This window comes from Tetrao urogallus (genome assembly GCF_951394365.1).
Source record: "Tetrao urogallus genome assembly, chromosome: 4".
Classification (NCBI taxonomy): Eukaryota; Metazoa; Chordata; class Aves; order Galliformes; family Phasianidae; genus Tetrao; species Tetrao urogallus.
This window is the reverse complement of record NC_136817.1, coordinates 749,200-776,581: the sequence shown is the minus strand read 5'-3', so window position 1 is coordinate 776,581 and position 27,382 is coordinate 749,200. Positions and strand designations below refer to the sequence as shown.

General features: G+C 40.0%; 2 protein-coding genes across 5 annotated transcripts in view; both read right to left on the bottom strand.

The window, feature by feature from the left end:
- MND1 (meiotic nuclear divisions 1) overlaps positions 1-5,012 on the bottom strand; it is a gene marked incomplete at both ends in the record, with an annotated part of 30,349 nt that extends 25,337 nt beyond the window's left edge. Inside the window, 4 exons of the mRNA XM_079534637.1 lie at positions 2,111-2,259; positions 3,958-4,015; positions 4,748-4,813; positions 4,926-5,012. Of these exons, the coding sequence (XP_079390763.1) occupies positions 2,111-2,259; positions 3,958-4,015; positions 4,748-4,813; positions 4,926-5,012 (360 nt within the window). The remainder of the gene's footprint in view (positions 1-2,110; positions 2,260-3,957; positions 4,016-4,747; positions 4,814-4,925) is intronic.
- Positions 5,013-14,490: 9,478 nt separating this feature from the next.
- Positions 14,491-27,382, bottom strand: part of TRIM2 (tripartite motif containing 2) — a gene marked incomplete at its 3' end in the record, with an annotated part of 32,893 nt that continues 20,001 nt past the window's right edge. For 3 of the 4 annotated variants that reach the window (XM_079534906.1, XM_079534907.1, XM_079534908.1), the window contains 6 exons: positions 27,052-27,155; positions 25,581-25,748; positions 19,661-19,829; positions 18,450-18,520; positions 15,631-15,771; positions 14,491-14,643 (listed from right to left, as the gene is read on the bottom strand). In XM_079534906.1, the coding sequence (XP_079391032.1) occupies positions 14,491-14,643; positions 15,631-15,771; positions 18,450-18,520; positions 19,661-19,829; positions 25,581-25,748; positions 27,052-27,155 (806 nt within the window). Of the gene's footprint in view, positions 14,644-15,630; positions 15,772-18,449; positions 18,521-19,648; positions 19,830-25,580; positions 25,749-27,051; positions 27,156-27,382 lie in introns of all 4 variants that reach the window. The other variant, XM_079534905.1, reaches the window with a different exon arrangement.

The following is a 27,382-nucleotide window of genomic DNA, read 5'->3' as shown; positions in this document are numbered from 1 at the left end:
GCAGTTGCTGTCCAACAGCCTTCCATGCAGTAACCCAGACACAGTGTTTGAGGAAGAGACATACGTCCATCTAAAAGGGATAGAAGTAAACTCATCTGTATCTTGAAAAAATATCTGATGATGTTTAGTACTCATTTTTTTTTTCTGTGCATATTCTGAACAAATAAGGTTATCCCTTTTAGCTGTTATCAAATACAGTCCAGGAGGCCTTGAGCCACATTACTCACCAATAGGATTATTGCATTCCTAGCAACTGCACCTCCTAATATAGCATTCTCCAAGTCTTCTTTTTTTTAAAAAAATTAATATTGTAAATGAAGTAAATGCTTTCTCGTTTTATATTTCAGTGCTCCTAAGTACAAACAATCCAGTAAATGCAAAGTGACTACTTCAACAAGTTCATTCCCAAAGAACTTTTTTTTTTTTTTTTTTTTTTTTTTTTTTTTTAAAGAAAGCTAACTGCCAGGGAGTCAGGATGTATTAATTTCTCAATTCTTCCTTTGGCTCAATACATGAGTAGTGGGAAATGAAAATCCCTCCTCTTACCAACCTCAGGGAACAAAACTTCACCTACTCTCTTCCATCTCAGCTAATGCTTGCCCAACACAATGCTGACTGGGAGAAATTAAGGGGTCAGAAACTTGTCCCCCATCTCTGCTGATCATGAAGTAAAGCCGCAAAACGGTGTAAAAAAGTCCATCCCTTATCCTCCTTTGAAAAGAGTAACCAAAATCTTTGCTGCAATATAAGGTGATGCCATCTCAGCCCCAGCAGGAGTGGCAGCAATAACAGCATGCTGTTAAACTTGGCTTCACAAAGCCTGGCAACATCACGAGAAACAAGGTAAATTGCAACAGGCAATAAACCAGTGAAATGAACTGTTCTGAGCCGACGAGTAAAATGAACCATCACAAAACCATCCTGAGAAAAGACTGTAAACTGCTTGCTTCCCCACGCTACTGAATTACAGTACTTGCAGTTTTGCCAGCAGTTGCACTGACGAAAGACCTCCACTGAAAAAAAAATGCAAACAGGCATGAATTCACCTTACCTGAACCAGACAATACCATTGTCAGGCAGCAGAATCACCCATAGGATATGATCTTCCTGCTTATACTGCATAGATCATGCTCCTCATTAGTAGACCTACTAGCAATTTTGACTCCTTGAGCTATGGAGGACAAAAAAATGCAACAGAAGCCACACGAAGCAAAGATATTTGAGGTCCCTGCTTTTCAGCAAAACAGGAAAACCCAACACTTGGTTACAGAGCAGCACTAACTTCATGAATCAACACAGAACTTGCCATGTGTGTCAGTACAGGGGGTTGCACCCCTTCTTCAAACACCTGCCCCATCAAAGCAAATTGAAAAGCAAAAAAGAACACAAAAACAGCTATTCCAAAAGAAGTAACTTCAACTCAATCAATGTCTTTAATTGCCGTATGTCTGCACAAGGGGATCACACTGAAGAGGTAACAAGAGGAAACTGGATTTAGAAACCCTTCAGGAAATCTTCCAAGAAGCTAGTAAAGTAGCAGATAGAAAGAACAGCAGTGTGGGAACAGAAGACATCTTGCTCTTTTGCAGAAGATCATGACAATTTGTTCTTCTCTCCTAATAAAAGTGCAATATTGGATTGCAAAAGTGCTCCCTAATTAAGCTATCAAGAACAGATGTGAAGTCACAACAGTGATGGGTAGAAACCACAGCCACATTTACTAGGGATATCCATTTCACACCTCTCATGGCTTCTAGATCATTACCACATGATGGCCTACACTACGTATGACACTTAAAAGCATACGAAGCCTAATTATTTAGATGAAGTCCTTAAATGATCTTGTTCATCATGAATAGCATGTTTTCAACAGCAAGTGGCAAAAAAGTTTCTTTAAGCCCCAGGAAAACTGGATTCCAAAACTCTTCCAAGGTATTGTCAAGATAAAAAGAATGTCCCATCACATTTGTCAAATGTTTCCTACAGTAAACTCTGCACCATGCGTATGTGCATGTGCACGTACCCATGCGTAAGAGCAAGCGATATGAGCAGGAGTGACAATAGGGTATAAGAATTAAACAAGTCCATTCAGTCCTTAAAGCAGACTTACCTGAGTCTGTAATTCTTCTAATTTACGCTTCCTGGCATGCAGAGCTTTACTTGGGAAAGCCCAGAAGTAATTGGAAGTTCCGATTCTGTCAGTGTCCACCATGCCGTCATCAACTAAGCTTTGCAGAACCTCTTTGACCGACATGGAAGCTAATAGAAGCAAAAGTATGAGATTAGATCTGCATAGCACCTCCTTAGAACCACGGAGAACTATTAATATTGTAAGACATCATCTACAACCATCTGTCTGAATACTTCAGTACAGTGTTAGCTAGGAAGACGCTATGCTTGATGCGCCACTTCAAAAACAAATCCCTCTGAAATCAGTGGCTTCAACATAAAGGCTGCTGCTCCTTAGCACAGTCTGCTACAAGATGTTTGTAAACTGCTCACAACCATCATAAAACGTACATGTGTATTACAGCACAGTGTCATAACAAACTCATGAAAAGTTGTCCTGCAACCTTAACTATAATATCCATTAACCTACAATTGCTTGATTAGGAATGTAATTGCATTTCTCTTTGTAGCGCTTACCAAAGCATTAAATAGCAGCAGGGGCATGAAGGCCACCTCCCTACTGGCTCACAAGGGGTAGATTTGACATTTGGTTACATTCAGTTCCAATACAGAAAGTACTTGTAACATTAGATATGTGTAATAACTGTTTCTTCATTTTCTACCAAACATGGGTACAGTCCAGCATTTAAAAAAATACACCAGTTCAACAAGCAAAGGATTAGATACTATCATCCACAAGCATGGCAAATTTAAATACCTTCAAGATATGAGTTTTCAGTGTCTGACATCCAATTTCAATCCTAAAGGAGATCCCTGACCTGAAACACCCCATCTTCTGGAAGATATAGGCTGGATGCCAGTGTAGAGGTACTTCCATAGACTGAGTTTTTCTTTCCAGAAGAACCCAGACTCTACTGATGTAGCTAAATGCCTCCACATTCCCAGGCAGGGTGAATCTGGACTCTTCAAAGGTACAAATGGTGTTAGAAACTCTAACTATTATAACATGAAATTCCTTTGCTTCCACTGTTTTGCATTTTTTTCCTACAAATTGCAACTAAATGTATGCAAGAGGTATTTTGACAAACCAATCAAGACAGCATCATAGTTCTGGAGATGCTGTTCAGCATCTCTGCAGGCTGCTGACATAACCTGAACCTTTCAACATGCCCATGTTTTTTTCCACAAACTTGTGTATTCCTTACTGTCACAGTGCCACAATGACATGCTCATCAAGGACAGTGGCAACTGCACAAACACAAAGGAAAACAGAATGAAGAACACACAATGCAACTCAACAGTGTGAAGATAAATCACCTTAGACCTAATCCAAAACCAGTGGATTTTTTTTTCTTTCACTGAAAAGACTTCTCCTTTATCCAGCCATTCTGTTCTTCAACAGAACAATGGAATTTTAAGATATGTGTGACATTACAGACATATCTGTGTATCCCCTATTCTCTGAGTACACACAATGATTTCACAGAATGAGAGCTCCTGGAAGGTAAGCCTCAGAACCTGTGAAAAATTCCATCCCAAGTTTTAGTGGTTAACTTCAAGTTTGTTGTGACATGTCAGCAATCTCTCATTTTAGCAGTGCCATCGTATTTGAGTGACAAACATGAGCAAATTGAAATAGGAATATTCTCTTGATGTTACTGTTTATGCTGTGTTCCTGCTATTGGCCACTGTATGCCATTCTAATTATTTTTCCCCTTACTATTAAAATCACAAGCCTATAATTTTATAGGCATGAAAATTTATACTGTTTGACTGGTTCCAAAAATCATTAGTGACAAAAAATAAATAATTTGTGCAAACACTTACTAATCCCTTTGTCTTTTGAAGCAATCTTCTCTATATCCTTCAACTGGAATACATCTTTCTGCATAAAACATAAAAGACACTTCAGCTCCAAACGAAAGCTCTGCTCAGCCCATGCAGCTTTTACACTACATTAATGCCAACAAAAGCAATTAGGAAAACTCTGTATGTTTATATTTTGCTGGAGAAATATGCTGCATATCTCTCAACAGAATTAGAACACTCTGAGAAATGAGAAAAAGGACTATTATCTTAAGGATACAAAAGAAAAGAGCAGTGCTTCTGACTATAACATCACAGAATTTTGTCTAAAGTTAGAGTGAAAACCCTTTGGGCACACTGTGCCAAGGTTAAGCTGCCAGTGCTGGATGCACTGCTTTGCTCAAATACTCAAGGGCCACAATAAATATTGTAATAGGTGAGACACTGTGTTTTATTCACATCAACAGTATATCCGTAGCTCTGCTTTTGGATCTCCAGGTTTCCTCCCTCCATCTGTTCTTTTTAATGAAAATGCTGGGATTTCTCCCACCTTCAAAACTTCGTGTAACAGACTCGGCACACAAAGATTTGGCTCCAAGAAGAAGGAGCACACTGAGAAGCTTCACACCTCCATCAAGGAGCCACCTGAGCTGACGCTGCATGAAACCAGTGCTGTAATTTATAAAGTGGTGACACAGGGCATGGAGGAGAAGCACAGCTGGAGCTGCGCAGTGCCTCTACAACAACGCCCTCATAGGACCAGTCTTCCCACCAAGCATAAACTCAGGGCAACTCTCAGCAAGACACTTACTGTCTCAAAAAAGATCTCCATCATGCGAGCTCTCTTCTCCTCAAAGCTCAGTCCTTTTTTCTTGGACTAGAACAAGAGAAAAACAAACAAACATATTCTATCGCTTGCAGAATAACGCTTGCTGGGAATTCCTCCCCCATCAGCTCTAAGTTAGCTGTGCCCCCTTACAGAGCCTTACTGCCAAGCCCGGCTCCCACAGGGCTGGCTGCACCCAGCCACAGCCGCTGCAGTGCAGCGAGCCCGAGTTCCCAGCCTGCACATTCATCGCACCTAACCCAGCTCCAGTCCCAGTTTCCGGGCTTATCCAGCCGACTGCCTTGCCTTACTGGCTTAGAAGCACGTCCGGATCCCTATTCTCAGCAACAGTATTTAGAACCAGTCTTAGATTTCATGTTCTAGATACACTGCTGGGAAAGGCGGTGAAGCACCTTCACTCATACAGCTTTCTAAAGCTCATGGCGCTGCGCGCGCCGGCTCAACAGGAAACGAGCAGCGCCGCGCGGAGCACCGCCGCATTCTCCGCCGTAATGGCCGCCGGGCCCGGGCGCGGGTCCGCTCCTGCGAGCTCGTGCCCGGCCCTCGCTACCGGCTGCGCTAATGGAGCGCAGGGGAGAGCGCCCGACCCCACCGCCGCCCCGCTTACCATCGTGGCCTCCGGGGCGGGTTTGATTTCGGCGCCACAAGGAGGAGAAAGGCCGCCTGCGCGGCTCCGGCGCCACCTGGCGTCACCGGGGAGCGAGCGGCCGGCGGCGTGTTGGCGGGGAAAGGGGCCTCCGGACGCCGGGCTCTGCTGCCTGCTGCCCAGCGGGGCTGCGCGTCTCAGCTCAGCGTTGTGGTGGGGCCTATCCACCTTTCGGACACTCTCACTATATTTGATCTATTAGCTTGAGTTCTAATTATATTGTATTATGGTGTGCTGTCTTGCATTCCGATACCGTATTTAGTAAGCTAGTTTGTTTCTCCTCAGATTGTTGCTGCTGTTTTTCATTATTTCGGGGTCCCCTGTCCCCCTTTTCTGGAGGCGTGGATTTTGCGAAATTCCTCACGGAACCGGGCTGAACCAGCCCATAAAATTCTTGGTGGAGAATGCAGGCAAAAGCTGCTTTTTAGCTTTTTAGAATGAATCTCTCTGTGCACTCAGAGAGCTTCGTTGGGAAAGTTTATCTCTTTCACAGGTGCTCACTGAAAACTTGACCTTGAAAGTCCAGGCAGACTGCCAGTATTCTGGGATATTTGTAATCTTTGAACACTGCTATTTTGCTTCTGTAAAGAGAGAAAAAAAAAGACACTGCTTTCTCTTTTAAACGTGTTTGCAGAGAGAGCTGCTGATTTCACAGACCTTGTGATTTTTAAGCAGGCTCACAGTCTCTCCTTTGAATCCTTTATCATTTTTTGAATGCTCATCTGATCACATTATTAATCTCCCTGAATGTACTGCTCATCATTTCACTCGGTATTTGTATTTATCATATTCTGAGAAAGCCTTTGCCAGAACCAGAGAATACTGAGTGGCAGGGAGTGTGGAGAGGCTTGGGAAAGTCTTTGGAAAGATGGACATCCTCCATGTAATGGAACTTTACTCCTGAACCTGAAAGACTCTGAGAGCTTAAACAGATATTTGAGACAGGAATGCTGTGGCTCAGTCAGGTCTGAGGAGGCACAAATGATTTGGGGCCTGGCTAATGCTTATCAGGCCTTGTTTAATACTGTCCCACAGATGAAGAGAGTTTCTGAAAATAAGGGAGAGAGTCTCCAAGCCGAAAAGGAGAGTTTCTAGGAGAGACTCTGAGCTGAGAGGAAGAATCTCCAGCTGAGCAAGAGTCTCCCAGTCGAGAGAAAAGACCTCCAATGTGAGAGAGATACAAGAGATGCCCTTTGAATCGAGAGAGACTCCCTGCAATACAGACTTCACAACCTTCGATTTCAACAAGACACCCTCTAGTCCAAACAAGATGCCCTCCAGTCTGAGAGGGACATCCTCAAGTCCAAATGGGACGTACACTGAACTGAGTGAGATGCCTTCCAGCACGCAAAATTCGGTCTCCAAACGGAACTGAACAGAATTCAGTCTCATCAAGCCATGCTTGAATCTGAACTAAATATCCTCATAATCAAACAAGATAGACTCCCAGCCGAGCTGGAGGGTGAGAACATCAGAACTGACCAAACTGATCAACCACAGGAGGCACCAGAATCGATGTCAGTTGCCCCTGTAAGAGGACAGAAAATGAAACTAATCTCAACTCAGAACAGAAGAAAGAGGAGAAGGCTAAAGTAGAGGAAGTCTCAGTAAGAGAAGAGGAGGAAAGAGTTCCAGAGGAGTGGCTCAGAGATCCAGAAGAAGCGCCCCTGAATCCAGGGGAAGGGCCCTCAACAAGACTGCGGTCACCAACTCCTACAAGGGCAACAAGAAGTCCTGAAAGAGTGAGAGGTGAGCAAGATATCATTACCATTGTTGATTGAAAATGAAAATGAATGAAATTCGAAGTCTGAGAAAAAACTTCTCATATCACCCAAATGAACCTATTGTCACCTGGTTATTTCAATGTTGGGATAATGGGGCCAACAGTGTGTGGCTAGATGGTAGAGAAGCTTGCCAACTGGGTGGCATTGCTAGGGACTCAGTCGTTGCCAGAGGTATTAGTACATGCCAGAATGGGTCCTTCACCCTCTGGAAGCAGATGTTGTTAATTACAAGACAAATCAACCACCAAGGTGAACTTTTCCAAAAAGGTGATTGCTCCACTTGCTGCGGACAACCGAGGTAACAAATAGAGGGTTCCTGCCCCCAGCCAGGGGGGAGGAAAGGGATAATAGAGTGGACTGTGTGGATTAGATGGCCTGGCACATCAGAACCACAGAAATATAAGGCCCTGGTGGACACTGGTGCACAGTGCACTCTAATGCCCTCGAGTCACCAAGAGACAAAATAAGTCTGTATTCATGGGGTGACTGGGGATTCCCAAAAGTTGACTATGTTGGAGGACAAAATAAACCTCACTGGTAAAGACTGGCAAAGCACCCTATTGCGACTGGCCCACGGGCTCTGTGTAAACTTGGTATTGATTACCTCAGAAGGGGATATTTCAAGGATCCCAAAGGGTATTGATAGCTTTTGGAATAGCTGCTGTATACACAGAAGGTGTTAAGCAGCTGTCTGTGGCCGTCATCACACCCCAACAGATGTGATCGACAAAATCACTGCCATGTCTCTGCCCACTAATAAGAAAGAGATACAATCTTTTCTGGGCGTAGTGGGTTTTTGGAGAATGCATGTTCCAAACTACAGCCTCATTGTAAGCCCCGTTTATCAGGTGACGCGGAAGAAGAATGATTCTGTGTGGGGCCCAGAGCAGCAGCAGGCTTTTGAGCAGATTAAACAGGAGATAGCCTGTGCCGTGGCCCTGGGGCCAGTATGGATGGGACAGGGTGTAAAGAACATCCTCTACACTGCTGCTGGAGAGAAAGGTCCCACTTGGAGTTTGTGGCAGAGAGCCTCAGGAGAGACCCGAGGCCGAGCCCTGGGATTCTGGAGTCAAGCCTACAGGGGGTCTGAAGAGTGCTACACTCCAACTGAGAAGGAGATCTTAGCTGCAAATGAAGGGGTTCAGGCTGCTTCTGAAGTAATCGGTACTGAAACACAGCTCCTTCTGGCACCTCGACTGCCAGTGCTGAACTGGATGTTCAAGGGAAAGGTTCCCTCCACCCATCATGCAACTGATGCCACTTGGAGTAAGTGGATTGCACTGATTATGCAATGAGCTCAGATGGGGAACCTCAGCCATCCAGGAATCCTAGAGGTGGTCATGGACTGGCCTGAAGGTAAAAAGTTTGGAACATCACCAGCAGAAGAGGCGTCACGTGCTAAAGAGGCCCCACCATACAATGAACTACTATAGAATGAAAAGAAATTTGCCCTGTTCACAGATGGATTGTGTCGTATTGTGGGGAAGCATCGCAGATGGAAAGCTGCTGTGTGGAGCCCCACACGACGAGTTGCAGAGGCCACTGAAGGGAAAGGAGAATCAAGCCAATTTGCAGAGGTAAAGGCTGTCCAACTGGCCTTAGATGTTGCTGAGCGGGAGAGGTGGCCAATGCTCTATCTTTACACTGACTCATGGAGGGTAGCAAATGCCTTATGGGGGTGGTTACAGCAGTGGGAGCAAAATAACTGGCAAAGAAGGGGTAAACCTATTTGGGCTGCTGAACTGTCTGAACAAAGAATATGGTTATAAAGGTGTGCCATGTAGATGCTCATGTGCGCAAGAGTCGGGCTACTGAAGAGCAGCAAAATAACCATCATGTAGACTGAGCTGCCAAAATTAAGGTGGCTCAAATAGACTTGGATTGGCAAAACAAGGGTGAATTATTTCTAGCTTGGTGGGCCCATGAGACTTCGGGTCATCAAGGAAGAGTATTTAGTAAATTAGTTTGTTTCTCCTCAGATTGTCGCCACTGTTTTTAATTATTTCAGGGTCCCCTGTTTCCCTTTTCTGGAGGTGTGGATTTTGCGAGATCCCTCCGCCCTGCTGGTCATGGAACCAGGCCAAACCAGCCTGTGAACCTTTGACAGCAGTGCAGCTGAATGTGAAAGAGAACTTTAGCCTAAGGAACAATAAAATGCTTTTGAATTTGAAACTGTTTGTAAGTGGTTACAAATCTACAGAGGGAGTTGCTATTTCAGTTTTACGCTCCCTAGCACTGTTTCTCATTTGAGATTTTGTATTGCTGTCTGCAGATATTCTAAAAGATCATGAGCACTCTGCGCAGAATTGAAGCACCAGAGAAAGGCCAAAGAGGAAGTTGGCCATTTACTGCACAGGTTTTCAGGTAAAGAGCAGCATTCTCTACTCTCGGCTTGCCTGCATGTTTGATTTTGCCCCAAGGCAGAGAATCTTTGGTGTAATAATCCAGGGGACAGAAGACATTTCTGATCAGTCAGTGAGAATTCACATTAATTTATCGAAGAATCCAGGATTAGAGAGCTCACCAGTGACAAAGAAAATACGTGTACTATCTAAAAAGAAAGTTAGCTTGAGTTCAAGTTTCGCTTTTTCAGAAAAAGAGTGGGAGTGAACTAAGTCCTATTTTGTGTTCTACAACAACTGACGTTTGGTTTTCTGAAGCAGACCCTCGGACGGTTGTAGCACTGCATAGCTGAAAGGCACTATGTACTTCCATGATAAAAGTGGAAGAGATTACTTCTCATAATCTTACCATCATCTGTGAAAATATTCATTTTGATTATTGAACTTCAAAAGAACATGGAGGACAAGTAAGCCCATCTCTCCACCTTCTTCCCAAGAAGGACCAGGTCCCTCTTTCCTTTTTACATAGAAGCTAACCACCCATGAAGCAATTGCAGGGTTCTTTTTGTCTTGTGACCTATGCTGTACTAATTTAGTTTCCATCTTGCTGCATTATGGAGATATTTTCAGGGACAGAGAGTACGAAACACGTGAAAAATAAATTCTCAAAAATAACAGAGGAAACAAGCTTTATTGTTATTATTTGAAATTTGTGCGTGGTAAAGGTACATATTTGATTGATTTTCCTACATTTCCAAGACAGAGTACTTTTTATTTTTATCATCGGCTAAAGCATTAAGAATGCCGTGGCACACAGGAAGCTAAAACTATACACACACATACACACACACAAACACTTTGATGTGCATCTTTCATACTCGGTGTTAAAGAGACAAAGTTGTATTTAGCCTCACAGGGATTTAAAAAGAAAGCAAAACAATGAAACAAAAACAAGTGAGAATAATATTTCATCATGAGTTTCAAGAGAGTGCAAGACTTACATGTACACAAAACATATGAAACAGACTTAAAAAGGTGGAATGTACAAAAAAACTTTTAAAAATGAAGAGGAAAGATAGAGTCTTGGAACTGGAAAGCTGCAGTGTATCAACTGGTAGAAATTTCTAATGTGGGGATACTGCCATATGCTGTGCAGCTTGGGGAACATTCCCATGTCATAAAGCCAAAGCAAAAAGTGTCAAGGTTAAGGCCGTGTTGCTCACAGACATCAACCGAAGTGCTGTACATTCATCAGAAAGAACACAACCAGTGAGGAACCTTCCTACCCCATAGCACAAATACCTTTCTCATACTCTCCACCAACAGTCCAAAGCAATCACTGCTCGCAGTTATTCAAGAAAATTGCCAATGTACATCATGATTTTATAACTAGCTGTCACCCACAGCTGGAAGTCATTTCTTCATAACAAACACAACATATTGGGCACTTACAGTCCTCATTATGGCAACACCAGATCCTTAACTGTAAAAAAAAACTGGTCTAAAATTGAAAACCCTCTAGCTTTTAAGAACCAGAAGAGCATTTACTAATAAATAACTCTCCATCTACATTAGACAAATGCTTTGCCTCAAGCCATTTTCCTTTTCTTACACAGCCATATTGCTGCTATTCTTACATTATACCAATGTAAGAACCCCCTATTTGTAGTGGATTTATGTGAACATATTCCTTTATTCCGGTCACAAAATAATAAAAATACAGTTAGCTAGTTTGTCCTAAAATACTCCAAATTACATAAGAACCGGTAACCTTTTGAGATTACTTTTGAGTTGAAAATTAGTTAAATGAAGCACATACTTTTGTCATTCGTGCTACACTTCTAGTCACAGCATTCCAGGGAAGTTGAAGCAACATTTCTGGTTACACCTGAAATCTGGCAGCAGAATGCCTATAAGCGTTTAATAAATGCTAACAACTCAGTAAATCAAGTAGTGCAGTTTTGATGTTCACCTAACTGAATGAGAAAAGAATCTGCTAGGTTTTTTTTAGAACAGAATTCCTGCTTTGGTTGTTCTTTGTAACATTGATAACTCAAGCATTTTAGCTGAGCACACTGCCAAAGCAACATGTTTCTCAGTTTCCTGTGCCAGGAAGATAAGGTCAGCCTTTGGAAACAAAATACCCCATGCCACAAATTGGCAGCATTTGTTATCTATCAGAAGGAAATCCAAATAAGTGCCTTTTTTTCAGGTGCCTTAAGGGTTGCTCTGCTCTTCCTTAAGGGAAGCCTCAATACAGACTATTCAATCTTAAGAAAACATCCACATCACTCCTAATACATGGTAGCAAGGGAGTTGCATGCAGAATTCCATACAGACATGCAATGGGCTGACAGAGGTTACCTAAAATCCTGATGAACAATACTGAGCCGAATGAACAGAAATTCATCTGCAGAAAAATGGATTCATGGATTAGTATAATCTTAAGTGCACATTTTGATACATATAGATTACGGTCTGATTTCTGCAATTCTCATACTACCTGGCAATGAAGGATTTGGCAATGTTTCTTCAGTGGGAGGCATGTATGTTTAGTAAAATGTTACTACAAAAATTCAATTTTTGAACTAAATCTTGTTAGTATTGTCATAACTGATGGTGATGGTACACTTCTCATTTACTTATCTCAAAGAACCTCTTCATTAAAGAATGCATTTAAAATTCTACATACGTTTGCTCATTGATAAATTAGCCATTGAAAGGCATTCCTATGCTAGAAATTATCAGGTTGTTTATAAGGACACTTAGAATAAAATTAATTGATCGTCATAAAGTTTGATTGACAACTTTGTCAAATTTTGATAGGACATCTTACTATATCATATCTGAGGTAACTCACCTTCAGCATTTTAGGACAAACTCAGTTTAAGCAAAGGTTATTTTTCTTTTGGTAAGAACAAACTTCATTTTTAACATTCCAAAAATGTTATCACCAGTTTCTTAGCTGCAGTATACATAAGTTCAAATCTCAAGCCTTATACACAAAATATTTGTTCCAATGAAATAAGAAAAGGGATCTTTGTGTGAGTTTGTAAATTGGAAATGAGAAGAAGAAACAGTGATTAAAAAGAGTAGACAAACACTACATTTAAGAATTTGGAGGTCTGCATTTTTACAAGTCAAATGCATCTTTACAAAAAAAAAAAAAACAACATTTTTTTCTTAAATTTGTTGAAACAATCTTTACCTTTTTAGAAATAAATCTAATATTTGTAACAAGTAATTTAACAAAGGTTTCTTTCATTTTTGCAAATATGCTTAAAACACTCTCCCATTACTGACCCGATGCCCTTTTGTTTCAAGGTTTTAAAAATTAGAAAAGAAACACACTACTTCCCAAACTGCTTTTGGCATTGGCAGCACACTCACCAGCTCCTCAAATGAGGCTTAGAGTGAGCACCACTCCACCTCTATTAACCTATGGTAGTAACTCATCATTTGACCACTGGATTTAGAATTAAGAATAAAGCCAATGCCACTTTAAAAAAGACAAACACTTAAAAACAACATTATAAACAGAACCAAGTCATAAGATTGTAAGTTTTCATTGACCATATATCAATATTCATTGATATATGAATGTATATATTAATAATTCAGTAAAGAACACAGTAAAGAGATCTGGCAGGAAGGAAGAGGGACATTTTTCAGAGTACTACCATTGTCATATGGCATACATATGTTCCAGTTTGCTGAAATAACCTACATTTACTTTTTAAAATATTTGTGTCAGTCAAACATACATACATACAAACAAATCAGAATAAATCTCACAGTCTTTATTTTATCCTCTAACAAAATTCCCTTTGATGAAGGACTTCAGGAATTGGTTCAAATTCATTCTTATTTGCAATGTATTTTTTTCTCACGTATAAAGAAATAGCTTTGGTAACCCTTGGCTTTCCTATACAACCTCTGTTTACCACAGTTCCATTGGTTGTACAGTGTAGGTCCTCCATTGGGGTACCTCTCTGGCTTTCTGTCCTGTGTGTTGCTGCATTTTCATATTTGTTAATACAATGAGTTGCCTTAAGGAAACGTGGCAATGAACATATATGAAAGGGTGGCATGCACGAGGTTAATTGAGTTGACATTGCAATAACCCTGATCCCAATGAACTAGTTTGGTGTCAAAAAGTCTGCTGTTGTGCAGAAATTCAGCTCTCACTAATGCATCACTACTGTTCAGCTCTTCCAGAGCTTCAGAAACACAGTTTCTGAAATGTCCTTCCAGTACACAGAGCAAGAGAAAAAGTGAACAACAGGTATACGAAAAAATCCTTCATTAATCCCACACGAGCAGGAAATTTGCATTGATTCTCATAGCACTAAATGTTGAGTTAAATCTGACAGTTTGAACTAGACCAATTTTGTGTGACTTCACCTTTTTTTTTTTTTTTAACTAAAAGGACCTACTTGTTACAGATAGTAAGACTTAAGAATGTTTAAAGTGTAATACCTACCATGAAAACAAGATCTAAATGATTCCCAGGATCACCTTTGGGTGAAATAATGTGTAACAATGATACTTCTTCAAATTCGGAAGCTCTGAATGGGAGCTACCCTTCACAGTCTTCAAAAAGCTTTGGGGATTTTTCCCCAGATTTTTCTCATTGTTGTCTAACTAGTTAATTGCAGTTCCGTAAGTTGCAGTTCTTATTTAATATCACATTGTCTTTATGAATTCAGTTAAAGAGGATTCTGTGTATTAACCCTTAGAACAAAAAGTTCAGTGAGGAACGTAAGAGGTGCAATTTCTATGTAAACAAGGTTAAGTTTGGAAATTAACATAAGAAGTTCAAAGTAGACTCTTTCACTGTTAAAAATGAACTTGAAGTAGGAGATATCCTGCCTTGGATCTCTGGGACCAGTCTTTGCTTAAAGGTGGACAATTATCCAGCTCCAGAGCTCAGTGTTACTGTAAGTATCGATAGACCTTGAAGCAGTGATTTCCAGAGTCTGCAACTACAACGTGGCCATCTGAAGTAAGGGCCAGACCTTGGGGGCCGTAAAGTGGGTCAGCAGAGGTGTTAATGTAGGATAAAAATGATCCGCTTCCATCAAAAACCTTTAGATACGAGAAAGCACATAAGAAAAGTTATGAATAAAAAAATGATCTAGTGGACAAATGTCTACTTTCAGTTATACCATTGTTCTTATTTCTGAAACTGCTGACATATATTACAACAAACATGGACAGAATCTGATCTGTTATTCTCATAATAGGCAAATTTTTATACAAATATGTTTTCTTACTAAAAAGATCTAATCAAGGCTACCAGGATTTTTGGCAAGAATTTGATATTCAATGAGGTATAAAAAAATAAGCAGCTAGAATAAATCAAAATCAATTGGGAACTTGACCAACACCTTGTTTTCTAACAAATTTTACTGTTGTGGCTAGAACGACTCTTGAAGTTTCCACCCAGAGAGAAAACCAGGAATTTGTTTGCATTGTTGTCAGTGCTTCCTGAGAACAACTGATGAGCAGCTCCCTTATTTTTATATTCAGTGAAACTAATGCATACGCTTAGTTATTCACTAGATCCTTTTTTTTCTTTGCAAGAAAGGACCACGATTAACACTCAAAAGATAAAAAGCCACTCTCAATATAAAAGTAGAATATTTTTACAACATTCAAAAAAGATGCCAAAAATCTGCCTCATTTGCCTCAAGGGCTGTACAGTTTACTTGCTTTTTCGTATTTTCCATCATGTTGGCAATCTTCTGTTATGGTGATTATTATCAATTACTGTCATCTCAGTAAAGCTTTGCAAGTCTCTCAAGTCATGAAATAGTTTGTAGGAAGCTACTTGGAGACAAGGATCTTGATCACAATAACCACCAGACTTGCCAGCACTCACACTGGAAAGGCCACAGTCTGACACCATCACTTTAAAAGTGGACAGACCCACAGTGAGGTATACAAAAGGCTACACATCACTTCTAGTGCTGCTGTTCTGCTTCTTGGGAAGCCTGAAAGCATTACTGATCAACCAGTTATCAATCCATTGCTTTTCCTAATCAAGCTCCTTTGAAATACACAAATCTCTACCTGTATTCTGCTGTTTCCCCAATCTGCTACAATAATATTTCCATTAGAGTCTACAGCAACACCAGTTGGTGCATTAAATTGTCCATTTCCTTCTCCATTTGATCCAAATTTCAGTATGAATTCTCCCTCCTGGTTAAATACCTGTAGGGGTTAAAACAAAAGCTTGACTATGGCATCACATCAAATATTACTAATCTATTACTACCATTTCACCTATTAACAGGGAACTGGAGATCTACCAGCAACATTCCCCCACATCCAGCACTATTTCCCCCTCACTATTCCCCTTCCTGCCTTTTCATGGACATTTATAGTTCTCATTTTTACCCTTCTTGTTTTAGAAATACAATTATATATTTGCATAAGGCAAAAGTATTTACTAAGACAAAAATGCTTGTAGCAAGGGTCATTTAGATCTGCATTTTCAAATAGCTGGTAAGTGCATTTCAGTATGTTTGCATTATTGAAATTTGATGAAAATTTGAGTTGTGAATACGAGGTGAAATCAGACAATGAAAAAACAGAACAAAGAACTCACTGGCAATACCAGCACCAGCCTATCCTTAAAGCAAGTTCAGCAAAATTAGCAGCATTTCTATAATTTAAAAAGCAAAATATTTGTAAGGTCTGAAAAAGAGATAAGTGCAAAATACTGGTCTCCAGTCTTGAATCTTTACTAGGCCTCAGTAAAGGCCTCAGAATGAAGATGGGAAAAAAGGTGCCTCCTGCTTCTCTACACTATGCAGCACTTAGGCCCCAGGACTCCACAACTTGTGCATCCTGAGTTAAGAGCAAAGCACTGATAGGACAGCAGCAGTGAGCCTTGACAGCATGGATGCACTGTTCTTTGACTTTCATAACCTAACAAGTACTAAGAATCTCAGGACACTGAGTGAGACACAAGATGCCTCATTTGCATGGCTCCATAGCCATCTCCATTTAAGTTTGTCCTGGACCCAGACGCAGCTCTGCCACAAGGTCCAACAGTGTTCTTAAGGGACCAGCTGTGGCCTAAGCAGGAAAATACCAAGAACTGACAAGTGCTAAGAAGGTGAGAGAGGTAAGAAAATCATCCTATTCTCTAGCACCCACAAAGGACAGAAGGCGTTTTGAAATGGAAATCAATTTTAGCTCAGATGACAAAAAATAGTAGGGAGGGTCATCTAATCAGAAAATAACAGGCGAAGATATTTTGCTCTTTTCCTGGGTTAAAATGGGGATGGTCAGTGACAGAAGGAGAGGAGCCTATATGGAGTAGGATTTTCCACAGAAGATGCCTGAAGTGAGGAAAATGCTTGAAGATTAATGGCAGAAGAAAGAGAATGTTTTGCAGAATGAAGATGTATAACTCAAGACACTGGTGGCAGGAAAAAGCTGGGAGTCGTAAGAGTGAAAATTATTTACTTATAAATGCACTTTACTATTTGAAACAAAGTTTACTCTCTGCTCTTTCCCTTACTATCTAACCAAAAAGGACAGCATCACCTAATTTATACATAACTCTCCAAAGTGTCAACAGTTATCTGCACAGAATGCTACAAAAATAAGAATCTTTTCCAGTTAGTACCAAATTGCAACAAATAACATTTTTATTCCACTGAGTCACACCAGACACAGACAGGATGCTCTGTTCTCATTAGCAATATAATTCATTTAATTTGCTAAGATGCCACACTCTTACATCTCTTCATTTGTTTTTGTTCCTCATAGCTGGCCCTTGTTAACTCTCTCCAGTCATTCTTTAATAAGCTTTGCTGCTGGAGAGGTGATTTATGGATACATAGACCTGCTGCTAAATCACCTAAACAGTCTGCTTCAGGGCTTCTGCAGCAGCCTTGGTCTTTCTGCAGTAATCCAAAACACATTTCCTCTCTAATTCCAAAAGCACAACAAAACAAAGTCCCTACTCAGAAGCTGGATGATTCAGCACCATTAAGGTCATCAGGCTGTTTACACTCACCAGTAAGCAGACAGACATTTCATGTTTCAGGTACATTTGTAAGATACATCATTTAAGTTCAAACATTGGTTAACTGAACCAAGAGTGCATCTCTGTGTTCAATTCAAACAGGTGGCCATTAGGTGCAAATCTGCTGCTCCTGGGGTACTGCATGGTGGGGGAGGAAAAAGGAGCATAGAAAGGGCTGAAAGGGCTGGTATGGCCTGAGGAGAAACAGGTGACTAATTTCTGAAATGGCCTGCAACTCTTCAATTCGTGTTTTCCAGCACATGAGATCTCAACATACATCCTTGCTCTGGTTTATTACTGGGACAAACGAATCTACCACCTATCTTACCACAACTGTTTAATAGGCCAGTCAGATTTCTCATTGGTCAAATGGCCAGTGGACAGATCTGCTCTGTGCAGGCTATACTGGATGAAAATCGTGGTCTGTCCTACACAGTTAAGAGTATCATGTCATAAAAGGATCCTGTCAGATCCTGTCAGATATCTTCACTTAGCTGTGCTCGTATTCAACTAGAACTGTGGGAAGTTTTTAATGGGAAATTCAAAAGAAGTTATCAGTTATCTAAAATATCAAAAGACAGCTAATTAAAAATAACTAAGGCATTATTATTTATCTCAGGCATAACATACACATATTTAAGCAAGTGAACTACAGAATGTAATATTGATTACATCTCTATTAAAGCAACTGATTACATCTCTATTAAATATAGAGCACGCAAAGATCTACGAGTCTTTTAAATGGGCCTCACACTTAGAAAGAATCGTCTCTATGTTTTTAACCATACTTTATTTTCCCCAGGAAATAAAAATATAAAAAGCTTCCCAAATTGCTATTAACTAATGGTACCTTGACAGAATGGTTATGAAAATCTGTAACGATAATTTCATTGTTGCTGTTTACAGCTGCAAAATGAGGACCTGCAATACAGAAGAAGAATGAATCATAACAAAAATAATAATGCCACTAAATGAAAATACCACTGTTTGACTTCTGTCAAAAAGGGACAATCAATTTCAAACCCCTCTTAATTTCATTTCCTGTTTTAAAAAGTTCAGCACTCCTTCTTGTAAACAAACTATTTCTTTCAATCATTTGTCAGCTAGTGTTATCAGTAAGTACTTTTTATTCCTTTTATATATGGATGACTATGCAGATACTTATATGTTGATTAACAAGAGAAAATGTGTAGTGGTTTGGAATAAAGTAGTGTACATAATGAAAGTAGTCATCAAAAAGTAAAGCCTAAATAAAATCTTTTATGCTTTATTTGATCATTTCTTACAAGCATTCAAGCAAAGAAGCTTAGGATAAATGCAAAAGTTACTTTAAAAATATTGTCAGGGAAAAAAAAGTGCATTAAAACATGAATAAGAAACAAACGTGAAAACAGGAAAGCACCTGAATAAAAATATTTGGTGCCATTTTAAGTTAGTAAGCAAATAAAAACTCAATTTCAGTTTTCTCAAATCATCAGTACAAACAGGATGAAGGCCTTTACACTGAAAACATTCAAGCAATGATAATTCATCTGCTCCGTGCAGCCTACACACAGTTGAATATATAAGCGGCAGGTTCCCCAGACTGGCATTTGCCATTTGCATATGTGAGTCTTTTTGATCTCAGTATTAACACTGTCCCATTATGCCCATTTTGTAATGGGAAAACACTACCTGGGGCATGAGTTAATGTGTATCTGATCATTGGAGACACAAAGCACGATGTCTGAGTTGATTATAATTAACAGCTTAGTGTGGGCATTACAGAGCATTTATAAAATGCTTGTTAAGGTCTGTCTTCCCTGATCACTGATCTGAAATGCTTCCAGGCAGAGAAAGGTAGATAAAACAAGATAGTTACGCCTACATTTGCAGAACATAGGTTGCAGACTTCCTGGCCAATTAAACAAATGACGAAGCAAAGGCAAGCTTTATGTTTAGTAGAACTTTCCCCTCTCAGAAAAAAAAAGTGAGCTTAGCATCTTCAACATGCTCAGACATCATGCAAATGTGAGCAGAAGAGGCAAGAAGAGGGGATTTACATATTACCATCAAGTGTACCTGCAAACTGCTTGTCGCCGTTCCCTCGGCTACCGAACCTTGTGACTATTTTCCCATTTGGCTGAAAGATGAACACACAGCAAGCTTTATTATCCACTACAATGATGTGTCCATTACGATCCACAGAAATGCCTTTTGGGCCCATGAGTTTTCCAGATCCAATTTTGGCCTAAAACAGAAGACATAGAACAGAAAAACGCATTCATGCGATAGAAATAAGTTAGTGTAGTTCAAAGCTGCCCTGTATTACAGGCATGAAGAGAAACTCTGTCATCAAAAGATTGCCAGGGGGAAGTGATTGCTTTACCAGCTCATATTGTGTACTTTTTCATTTCATCTTCAGCTGAAAGACTGTTTTCTGTATGTCCTTTCTAGAGTGAAAAATTTGCTACCTCATCAACTGAATCCAAACAAATGGCTATGCAGCCAGTACTAGCATACTGACAGGGTAGGCTGACACACAAAGAAGACTTCTTGTTCCCTTTCCCTCACTATTCAGGGAAAATGGGCTTCTAACAGGCATGATTGATTTCTGTTCGCAGTCTCACAGTTATTACCATGCTGGGTGTGATATAAATGTGCAGGATGGAGATGGTAAATGGCTGATTTTCCTCAATCTGCAGATGGCAATCTGACCGAAAAGCTACAGCAGAACTGGTGAACATTAGGTGCCTCTTCTGAGCACAAGAACAGCCTAAAGAAGCCACAGTCTGCACCTCTCCTCCCAGAGAAACACACAACGGGGCAGATTAAATGACAGGCAAATTTGGAAACAGTTACCCAGTTGGCTCCAAAAGTCAGGTCTCCTGCAAGCTTTTTTATGGTTCTGCACAGGCAGTCCACTGAACACACTGTATTGAAACGATGGATCCCACAGCTTCCAGATCCTGCAGTAATTTTTCAGAGACATCCTACATACTTGCATCTATCTCTTTGGTGCATGACATAATTTTCTGTTTCCAACTGAATTATAGTTAAACAGACACTAAAGTATTCATTATGAAAATACAATTTTTCACTGCACTGCCTTTACAGGGTGAGACACATTGATGCCTTTTCTGCCTCTCTTCCTTACCTGATGCAAGTGGTGAAGAATTTTCCCCTCTATTCAGCACTGGTGAGGTCACACTTGCTGTATTCTCTTTCAAAGAGGAGAGAGCCAGGCTCTTTTCAGTAGTCCTCAGTGTCAGGGCAAGAAGCAGTGGGCACCAACTGGAACATGGTGTTCCCTCTGCACATCAGGCTGCACTTCTGTGCTGTGTAGATGCTGGAGCCCTGGCAACCGCTGCCCAGAGAGCCTATGGGCTGCGGAGTCTCCTCCTTGGATGGAGATCTCCCAAAGCTGCCCAGACATAGGCCTGGGCAGCTGTTATGGGTGGCCCTGCTGGAGCTGGGGCTGGTCCTGATGGACCCAGGGGGCCATTCCATCCTTACGTAGTGTATGTGAGTAGCTAAAGCTGTGTTAGTCCCTGATTATCAAGGCAGGACAGATTACTCAGCATGGTGAAAATCCATTAACATAACTCATTTTGTTCAGTTTCCAAGTGTGTTCAAAGCAGACAACTACATGAGTATCTAAAGAAGCTCAACTATCCTTAGGAAACCCCATGCTCCTATTCCACAGTACATTCTCATGGGTGGGGTTGATAAAAGCAGGAGCCACCTCAAAATAAAGAAAAGGAGATAACCTGAGGCTGTCTACTATGAAGTCAACAGCGTTATTACACAGTCTTTCAGTCTCAAAGAAAACTCCAGGGAGCAAATCTTGCAGCTTCAAGACTACGCATAGCCGAAGTGCAACAGTCATGTCTGTTTTATGTGCAGATACATATGCTCTCTTAAATTGCTCAATATTTTGACAATGAACACCTAATTAAATCACACTAAAATAACCCCAGGAAAAAAAAACACTATTAAAAATGACTCGGTGATCACCAAGGGAAAGATATGAGCAAATCTACATTCAGGTTTGCATAACAACAAAGCAGCAACAACATAAATCAACTGCAAAGCAGCAGATTTATTTCCTTTGCAGTGATTAAATAAAATATTCCCTTCTTTCCTCAGGGATGCCTGCGTGCCTGCTTGTGCACTGCACCACCTCCTCACCAGGATTATTAGGAAGCCTTCCAGGATTCCTAAGGAAAAATAACTCAGACTTATGAGTACAGTGTCCTTCTGATCATATAAATATATATGAGGGGAAAAAAAAAATGAATAAATCGCATACTGCATTAATGGACACTCAGCACTGAGGAGAGTAATAAAAATTACTATTCTTGGGACAGGATTCACAATATAATTTGCAGTAAGCAATAAATCATGCCCAGCTGGAGTCTGAAAGTCTTCTTTTTACTAAGAATCTCTGTTTCCAGTTTAGATGAAAATAAGCTGATGACACATCACTGGGTCTGGCTGAACATATGCTTTGTGAATTTTTATTTCAGGTTTCTCAGAATTGCAGGTTTGATTATTTAAAACAGAGCATTATGAAACCCAGTCACTGCTGTTAAGTACGTGAATGGAAGTATTCTCAGACTTTTCTGCCATTAGAAATAAATATAGTAGGATGAACCATCTGAATCTTTAACACAAATAATCGAATTCAGTCAAGGACATTTTGTTCCATGTTTTATAGACTTTCATGAATTCAGATTGGTTTTCAAATACATGTTTATAAAACCATAGTACTAGAATGGAAAATATTCTCTTGTGAGATATTCCTAGAGTTTAAACAAAAAAAAAACCCAAATTATACCAACTTCTTTCCCTGTAATGCAGGTGTATTAGAGCTTTAGCTTCAACTCCACTCATCTTGTTGCTGTCAGAAAAGTTCACAATTGTCAGAAGCTAATTTACATTTGAAATATGCCTTCTTTCCCCATTTTGCAACTTCCTAATGTGGAGATAGAACCATCATCACGCATTGTGATGTCACACAATGAATGCATTTATCATTTGTAGGACTGTCTTAATTGAACTGTGACCATTTATCACACTCCACACAGAACTATTTCTATCTAAACATGCAGCCAGCATCAAGCAGCTCCCTTCTTAACCCCTTTAATAAGACAAGAAAATGAAACTCTGATAGATAAAATATTTCCTTGCATCTTTTCCCAGCCATCATAATTTGATGTCTTAGCTCAACTTACAACTCGGTTTGGTTAACAACAGGCAATCTTAGGTGTTGTCTAAGAGAGTCCTAAGATGTGAAAGAAAATAATCCTCTCCTCAGTGGACCACAATTTGTTCTGTGCCCCTTGTCTCCGTTTCCTTCATTAGGTTTGAACTTCACTGGCACAGCAGCTGACACTGTTGCTTCAGTTCTCTTTTTAGCCTAGCAATTAATGCTTTCTGTAACAGTTTTCTTAGGTGATTTGAAAGTAATTCACAGAGGAAGCCACCACTGTTATCCAGCTGTTACAAATGAGAAAAATAAAGCACTAGGAAATTAAATGAAATATCAGCAGCACCTGTAAGACCTATGGCATAAACCAGAAACAGAACCTCCAGTTCTAAGACCCTGTATGATGCTTCATTGTGCAGGTAATATTGCAGCCTTTCATTTTAAGAGACTCATGTTTTGGTGCAATCTTAGCTTGGGGTTTGCCAAACTCTGCATTATGCCAGTTTCATAGCCTTGAGAAAGCAGAGCTCTGCCTCTGTTGCTACCAGCAGCTGAGGAAGGTGACACTTTTCTGCCTGGCAGAGGCTGCTGGGATGAGTCAGCCCAGTTCTGTTATTTGGAAAGTGCCTGGGCTTGGCTCCAGGAGAAATTTGCTTTCTGGCTCACATGAGTATTAAAAAGCTGTGAAGCTAAAGGACAGTAAATAAAGAAAGAAGGAGACAGCAACTAAATAGTTAGAATAAGTTCAAATAAGACCCCTGATAATCATAGTGAACAACTAGCAGGCCATCAATATCTCAAATGATACACAGTGTCTTGTGGGCACTACCCTTTGAAGTGAAGCTTATCCCTGTGTATCTGTGCATTCTAGCAGACCTTGCCTAGTTTAATCAGACAGAGACCTTGTATGTTGTTTTTCCCAGATTTCCACAGGCTAGACTTGTTATATATGTCCTGTGCTTCAATCTTCCCTCCACGTAAAAGATGCATCTACAAATATTCTCATATTTTTTTCAGATAAATGTTATCCGTTGCATGAAATCCAAAAGTAGTATTTTCTATCATCAGTGTTTCATCTCTTATTAATCAGTTCTAGTCTCAAGAAATGCTAAGTCCAATGCACTGTCCACACAAACACTGCTGACTTTACACAGCTAGTACAGTCTAACAAAAAAATATATATATTAACTAAAACCAAAGCTAGGCTCAAAGATGGAGGAACTACCATAATTCTTTTTTTGTCTTTTCTTTTCCCAATACTTTGACTCCCAGTTGGACAGAGAGAGGTGGCTCCTCCACAGCCATGGCTGTTTCCCCCAGAGCTGACATCATCCACAATGTAGGATTTACAGCCTAGCTGGAGAAGGAAGGAAAACGAGCCCTCCCTCCTCCATGTGCAGATCAAGACAGTCCACATTAAATATGTGAATAATTATTTATATCACACTTGGACTACTCAGAAAGTTCGGATTCTTAAATAACTACATCTTTGTTTTGTTTTGGCGTCTTCAGCCAAAGCACAGATGTTCCTGAGTAGCCGTACACTTTCAAAACTACTCAACAAGGCAGATCATGTCATCCCTGCAAATGCAAATCTTTTTTTTAACAACTGCATTGCATACTAGTATTGTTTTATTTTAGCTTTGTGTCTGTGTAGTTAGGAGTGTACAAGTGTCTTTCTCAAATGAGGGATTCTGCAAGCAAAACCTGCTATTTGGTACAGCGTTTGTCACTTTGTGAAAACTAATAAAGGAAGGGCATCTGTTCACAGCCACATGAGTAGATCAGGATCCGAGCCCATTGTCATTAGGCTGCCAGAAAATGCTAAACGTTTGGTTTCTCTCCAAAACAGATCTCTAGAACTATGGTAGAAATATCTCTGGAGGTTTTTATCTTGCCAGAGTGATGCTAATCTGCTAGAGAGAGCTATGCCCAGCATGCATTGCCCAACTTGGTTATATGCATTCAGACAACAGCACCAAATGGAGGTAAGCTTTAATTCTGGAATTGTACCCAACTCCCAGACATGATAAATACTTCAGGTTTACAAGCATTAGCGTAGAACAGTAGCTGTTGTTTTATTTTATTGCCACAAAAAGCATCCAGGCTCATATGAAAATAAGCACACGCTACTCAGAACTTGTTTTTTGAAAATAAGAAAATAATTCTTTTCCTGCCCTTCAGCTTCTCTACTGCACGTCACCCTACATAAGATACTCCTGACTGTGCTATAGGACCAGACTGATCTCTTGGATTGCCCCTTCCTTGCATTCACTAACAGGACCATATATAAATTATGCACTTGAATTGTTGATATGCATGGAGAAAATAGAGGACACAGTCAACAGTCTGTTGCCTTACATTTCCCTTCCATATGTCACTGAAGACTTCTCAAAAGTTTTTGTGTTTGTCTTGTGTGTACCTACATATACACACACAGCTTTATATATAATCAAGCTACTAATGATGAGTTTGTCTAGTCCACCTACACTTGATTACATTAGCCATTCTCAACTGCAAGCTGCAGAAGGGCAGACAAATACCTAGTGCTCAGGACTGCAGAATGGAACATATGCTCTCTACTTGATATTACATTGGCAGCACAGTTGAGGTCTCTCCCTAATTATTATACAACATGGATGTGCCATGCATTTACACATCACAACAATGAAGTTTGTACTAAGTAACAAACAGTGCCATTTCCTGACACACACAAAAAATCCCTACAACGGTACTTTGAATTCCTTTGCAAGACAGAAATCACAGGGGAGTTCTCATGGTAAGTCATACCTTAAATTTTCCATCTGATGAGAATATGCTAACCCATTTGTTGTCATAATCTGCAATAATGATGTCACCACCAGGATGCACAGCTACTCCTGTTGGACGCTGCAACTGGCCAGGAGACCTTCCTCTTATGCCAAAGCGACTTTTGAAGTGGCCATCATTGGAAAATATCTGTAACAGAAAACATTAGTTTTAAAACTATGTCTGCATCATCTATGTTTTGGAGCTCACAGTTTAGAATTCACTAATGAGCACTGTAATCAGGAAGACAGTCAGGAACGTTCAGTGCTTTTACACAGTCCATATTTCAAAGCAATATGCCCAGCTTAAGAAGAGGCCTCCACTTGGACCCTGATTTTATAAAAAGGAAGTTCTTGGCACTTACACTGCACTGTTTCTTGAATGATCTCAAAATAATTTACAAACATTAGTGAACTATGGTTCATGATATCCCTCTAAGACAGTTGAAAGGAAGTGGTGTTATTCCTGTGTTAGAAATGAGGAAACTGAAGCACTGTCTTGACCACAGTCAGAAATGAAGTTTTTTGAAGATAAAAAGATAAGAAGCTAAAAGAGTATTTTAAAATGTAATCATTTGACTTAAGAAACCAGGCCACTTCCTGACAGATGCCTCAGCTACTCAAAAATTAATCCACTACTTGCATTCTTTAGACAATTAATTAGACACTGAACTTCTTCTGAAAGGGCCACAAATTACAACCTTTGAGGGCACTGATGAATATTAAACTCTCTTTGAAAATGCTTGGTAATAAGTTCTTACTGCAGGTGGCTTTCTGGTTCTGACATACTCAAGAACAAGTCACACACCACTGCTTTGTTCACTGCTATCACATAGCAGCCTAAGAAGTGACAACAAATTGTTAATTGTAAAAAAAAAAAAAAAAAAAAAAAAAAAAAAAAGACAAAAAACAGTCAACATGAATACATGTATGACGGGCAGGAGAAAACACAGCTAGATTTTCACACAGGTTAAAGAAGCCAAGAAATCCTGGGTGTTTGAGATCTAACACAGAAATGATTTTATCATGCTATCACACAGAAAAGTCCATTACACAGACTAAAAGTCATTTGAAGATAGTATCTATGTGTGTATTTTTTTTTACTTGTATTCACTTAAGAAATTATATTTGTGGCATCTTGTCCTATATTTTGAAACACTAACTGATGAATTTACAGTGTGAAGCAATATTTACAAAAAGACATTTTTCCAGGTTATTGCACTGTCTACTTTCTTCATTCACTGCCAAGCATAAAAAGGAATGAAAATAAACTCTGACATACGTGTTTGATACAGTGTAGAGCTGAAGAAGATAGCTACAAGTCAAGAGGATGGAATGATAATAGACAATAAGCAGCTTGGGCATTCTGGCATTGTGTTGCACAAAATCTGAAAACAAATAAGGCAAAGGTATGGGGAAAAAAAAAAACAGACAAATACTTGACAGTGGCATACCTGTACACACTGGTTGTTGCTGTCTGCTATTAATATTTTTCCATTTGTAGATGCAGCTACACCCTGAAGATTTGTAAATTCCCCTTTGTTTCTTCCTTTGGTGCCTAAAATTGAACACAAAGCACATAAATCAGGCTAGGTAGCATATAAATAAGTTAGAAACTAAAAGCCAGTACAGTTATTTATTACATCCTTGATCTGTGGATGCCTATTTTCAAGAGTTCTTATCACCGATACAGAACCATGGCAGTAACAGATCCCAATTCTAAGTACAAGAGATTGTTCTTACTCTTTAGCATGTATGCCATTTAACCCCCAACAGAGGAATTAC